Source organism: Penaeus vannamei, chromosome 10 (genome assembly GCF_042767895.1).
Source record: "Penaeus vannamei isolate JL-2024 chromosome 10, ASM4276789v1, whole genome shotgun sequence".
NCBI classification, from domain to species: domain Eukaryota; kingdom Metazoa; phylum Arthropoda; class Malacostraca; order Decapoda; family Penaeidae; genus Penaeus; species Penaeus vannamei.
In genome coordinates, this window is record NC_091558.1 from 43580848 (window position 1) to 43585847 (window position 5000).

A 5000-nucleotide genomic window follows, 5' to 3' on the forward strand; every position below is an offset into this window, starting at 1 on the left:
CAGGGTCATCGCCAGTGCCAAAGTGGGACGAGTCAAGGTCAGCCTCGGGTGATGGTACATCAGCCACGTCAGCGTCAACGTCAGGGATGGCAACCCACAACAAACCCCAGACGCAGCCACAACCACTTGCACCAAGGGAGTCGTCCTACTCTGCCATTCTGCTCGGCACTGACAAGCAGGTGGGGCATAGAATCATATACAGCATTTACCTCTTTAGTAGTGAGTTGCTCTTAGCTTCTTGATTTAATTGTACTAGTAGATATAGAGATAGTGACCACAGTAATAACAGCCATTGTTTTTGATCCCCATGTAATTGCATTTATTTATGATATCTTTCTTGTTTCTTTCATTTTGTTATGAGTAGTGGTAATGTGTGAAAATTGTTTACATTGCTGTTCTTCACTTCATACCAATTGTCAAAACCTTCACTAGATGAAACAGTGTTTACCATGTTCCGTTGCAGAAAGCCAAAGTCACACCCTTCGTCAAGGTTCCACCAGAGATGAAAAAGATTGAAAAGCCCCTAGGTGTCATTGGCCAGAAGGCGGGCAATGGAGGCAGCAGCACGAACAGCAGTGGCATGGGTGGCTTGCACAGTACGTCCAACCCAGTGACAAGCGCAGCCGTCCCACCACTGTCCAGTAACTCACTCTTTACCATTCCTGACAACAATTACTCGCATCGGCTTAAGGAGGAGGCTTACTCACGCAGCCTATACAGTGGCTTTGGAGACAATGCTGCACTGTCTGGCCCACAGAACAATAACAGTAGCCACTCGTGGGACCCCAAGACTCTCACAGTGCCTGCCATGAGGCCACCCCCTGGGCTTGTGCAGGCACATGAATTTGTGCGGCATCATGGCCCTCTCACAGGTAAGGCTGAATTTTCCCCCTCTTAATGGACCTCTTTCTATCTATCCTCTCACACATTCTCTCTCTCTACTTCTCCTTCTCTACCACTCCTCACCTGTCTTAGGAATGGATTAATTGCAGTTTAAAAGAAGCCTAAAGCTATCTACTCTAGAATTACACAATGCATATGAATTTAATGCCAAATTTACAGCCTCCTTTCATACTGACAAGTATCTCTTTGGTTTCAGATGAGGACTGGCAGTACTGCAACCCACAGGTGGGTGGCTCACTGTGGTCAGATGGCAGTGCTTATCACAATAACAACATGGGCATGAACGCCAACAGCACTCCACCGCCGAGCTTGTGGGACTCCCTTTCCAATATCTGGTCGCCCCCCTTCTGGTCCAATCAAGGGACTTCATGCCCGCCTAACACGCCCTCACCATGGGGCTCCTCCTCACTGCCCAAGGCCTCAACGCCGCCTGTGATGAGTGACGCCAATGGAGCGGTGTCCAAGGGCCTGGGCTTTGACCCCTTCCACTCGGACAACAACATCTGGTCAGCACCTGGCTCAGGCCACACCGGTGACCTGTGGGCTCCACCAGTATCCAACAAGAAGGAAGCCTAACTGAGCCAGAAGCTGTACTGCAGCAGTGTGTCCTTAACAATGGTCATGTGGACAATGAGGAAGAAGAAGCCCCCCCCCCCTTTTTTTTTTTGCGTAAAAAGTTTATTTAGATGGAAAACATGTAAGGGAGGGTGTGGTGTGCCCTCCATTTTCTTTTCTTAATTCTATTCTTTCTAATCATCTCTCATCATTTTTCCTTGACACTCCTTTTTCGTCTCTCATCTCTTCTCTTTCATATCCTGCACCTCTCACCTCTCGTCTCCTCTTTCTTCTTGCTTTTCTCTCCTCTTCAGTTTCCTCTTCCCTCTCTTTATTTTCTCTTTTCTCTCCCCACACTCTCCTTTCCTCTCCTCTCTCTTCTCCCCCCTTCCCCTCTCTCTCCTCTTTCCTCTCTTTTCTTCCCCTCTCTCTCATCTTTCCTCTCCTTTCTTACATCTCATAGAAATCTTTATTTTTATTTTAAAATTAAACTAGGATGGAAGTAGTTCCATTACTACTAGAAAAGGCCTTTTACTTAAAAAGTTCGCATTTTTTTTCGTTCATCAACCGAAGATATTGAATTTATTTTAGTAATAAAGATCACTTTCCAGTCATACAAGAGTAAACACAGTTTTTTTAATGAGACAAGAAAAACTGATCTCTTTTCTTCTGTCTTGCGAGTGTGTCAGTATGAAAGAAATTATGGAAAGTGTGGCTGTGTATGTATGTCTGTACACATGTGTATTTGCTTTTTTAAGTTGTGCCTTTGTGATTTGAATACAATAAGCTTTTTTTTTGTTTTGTTTTGTTTTTGTTTTTTTGTTTTTTTGTTAATGAGAGAGCTGGTGTGTCAAGTATATGTGTATACTTTTGTTTGCTGGCTTGTAAGTTAATGTTTGTTATGTATATGTGTATCATCATATACAAGTAATGACTGTATGTATTTGTTAGTAAATTATATGATTTACAAAAGTGAAAAAGTGTACTCAAATTTGTGCAAGGTTTAGCTTCTTCAGTTTAGACTGTCAAAAGATATGATTGGTATATTGAGTGAAGATAACTTACTTCTGCAGTGAAAACAGTATGTTTTCCGTTTCCAAGTTCAAATGTTTTAATTTATATATCTTTTTTATTGTGTTACTCTACTGATCATTGCAATTATCTTTGCATGTAGTTTAGAATTTATATATTTTTTTTAGAGAATACATGTTTCCCCTTTTTTTTATTTCTTTTAGCGACATTTTGATTAACAAATTAGTTTGTTGCACAGAAATGTAGATGAGTTTTTTTTGTCTCAGTACACACTAGACTTTTATGACTTGTTGTTTTACGAATTGAGAGTAACAGTGGAGAAAAAGCAGTTACAAGCTTAGAGATGTTTAGTAAGGTATTTAACTACCTTAGAGACAAGCTTCAACTGGAGATGACTAAGCAGATAATAAAGAAAGGACAAAATAATTTTTTCTTAATCATTTTGAAAAAGATTGAAAGAATCCATCACATCTTCACATTTGCTCGAATTATACGTGCCATAATGATTAATTCTCAGCATCAGATATTCTACATTGCGTTGCGTTCCAGAGCCGGCTCTAATCTTTCTCAGCCACACCATTGCTATGTGAGTCACTGCATTAATTAGGATGATTGAATGATTTCCTTTTCTTTTAAAAAGAGTATTCATGTGCTTATCATATAGACAACCTTTGCCTCAGAATAAAAGCAATCCTTAACGATGATGAAATGCAGGAATTATGAATGCAAGAAGGGGCAATTGCGAGATCCGTGTTCTTCTTCAGCCCATCCTGGTAGTCAGTATTTCAGAAGTGGCCGAGATACAGTTAACAGAAGGGAAATGATTTCTAATAACTTTCTTCTTCCATGGATTGCAAGCTAAAAAGAAAGAATAAAAAAGAAAAGCATCAGTAGATGTTTTTTGGTATTTTGAGAGAATTCCAAATCAGTAGTCTTTCTATGATTGAACTTTTACCGTAAATTCCTTCATCCAAGGTTCACACGCCGGCCCACCATTTCTTTTGGCTGAAAGGAAGCTCGACCCAGAACATTATCAGTCAAATGTTTACCTCCTGCTGACTGTACTCCGGCCTACTGCTACAACCAGTATTGTGTGTTCTCCCACTCACAGTATTTTATAATTCTCCAAGCAGGAAACTCGGTAATTCAGGTTTCCATCTCAAAAGAACTTGAGAAAGAGCAGATGTCAGACATAACAAAGAGTGTTTTTGATGGACAAAATAAAAAGAATAATTAAACATGTGTTTTCATCTTCACCTGATGTAGTAGTAACAGTGCCCTTCTAAAGGAGCTTTCGCTAGGTTTTCCACAAGCATCATATCTTCAGATGGCCCCTGATGGTCGGGCTTTATAGAAAGAATTAGGTAGAAATTCCAGAGGCAGTGTATGATGTGGGGAAAAAAGGGGAAAATAGACACAAATATGTGGTAGCATAAAAATTTGTGACAAAGCATTCACATGTAAGAAAACTAGGTGGTTTGGGGTATAAGTAAGTGCACTTTAAAGGAAGCTGTTTTACTCCAGTAGCATTTCGAGTGGAAGGAATGCTACTGACTGATACACAGTTCTTACTAAAAGCCGTTTACTAGACAGAACCTTCGGCAGACGTGCGGCCAACCAACAACACAACGATTCTAACTGATTTCTACTGCAGAAATGCCTTTAGACCCACACATGGCCACGCCCGGCCAGTCATGCAGCGCGCCTGAAATCAAAGTGATCAATGTTGCAGTAGAAGTGCGCAACAGAGCCTAGCATGCCTTCATATTATGAAAAGGAGGACAAAAATTGCGCCATGTCGTGGGTCCCAATGTACCAAAGACCTGCCAAATTACATGTGTTTGCATCCCCCCCCCATCCTTTGACCACGGCTCCGACCATTGATACTAATCCGTTTACTGACAACTCTTATTCATCCGGAATTACCCATCCAGGTCATGACTCAACCTTCAGAATGCACCCCTTTTCTCTCCCAACATTCTCCTCTCTATCTCCTACAACAATCTTCTTCAATATCTACCCCCTCTTGCCTTATTGCTACTCTTCATCCTTAATGCCCCCCCTCCCCACATAACTACTCTACTCTTGATACTTATACTGGAAATGTTATAGATATATACAACAAAAACCGTTCAGACTGTGAAAATGACCTACTTACCTGCCTTGTAGATTATGATGCAGTGGCAATCCAGTACCGCACTAGGTAAATCCCATGTCAATATTGCCAAGATTAACTTTGTAGACATGACCTCCCTTATGGAATTAATGTGGATTGCCTTACCAAGTCCGACCATATCGACCCCCTTCCTCATCAATAGGAAGCGTTGGGGTTTTGGTCATCCAGCCAAACGCCGTCGCTCCATAGCCTGCTGCCCTTTGTGTGCCCAACCTGTTCATGGCCGTTTAAATTGCCCTGTTCAGTGACGTCCATGTGCCAGCTGTGGTGACTCGTATTTTTTAGTAGCTGCCCTGCCTATAAGCTCGAGTGTGAGGTAGCAGTTCTCATATTC

At 41.7% G+C, this 5000-nt stretch overlaps 1 protein-coding gene across 2 annotated transcripts in view; it reads left to right on the forward strand.

Moving 5' to 3' along the window:
* Nucleotides 1-3728, forward strand: part of Tmem131 (Transmembrane protein 131) — a gene marked incomplete at its 5' end in the record, with an annotated part of 15377 nt that extends 11649 nt beyond the window's left edge. For both annotated transcript variants that reach the window (XM_070126713.1, XM_070126714.1), the window contains 3 exon segments: nucleotides 1-179; nucleotides 464-872; nucleotides 1100-3728. The exon segment at nucleotides 1-179 is cut by the window's left edge and continues 31 nt beyond it. In XM_070126713.1, coding sequence (XP_069982814.1) covers nucleotides 1-179; nucleotides 464-872; nucleotides 1100-1479 — 968 coding nt within the window.
* Between the last annotated feature and the right edge of the window lie 1272 nt (nucleotides 3729-5000).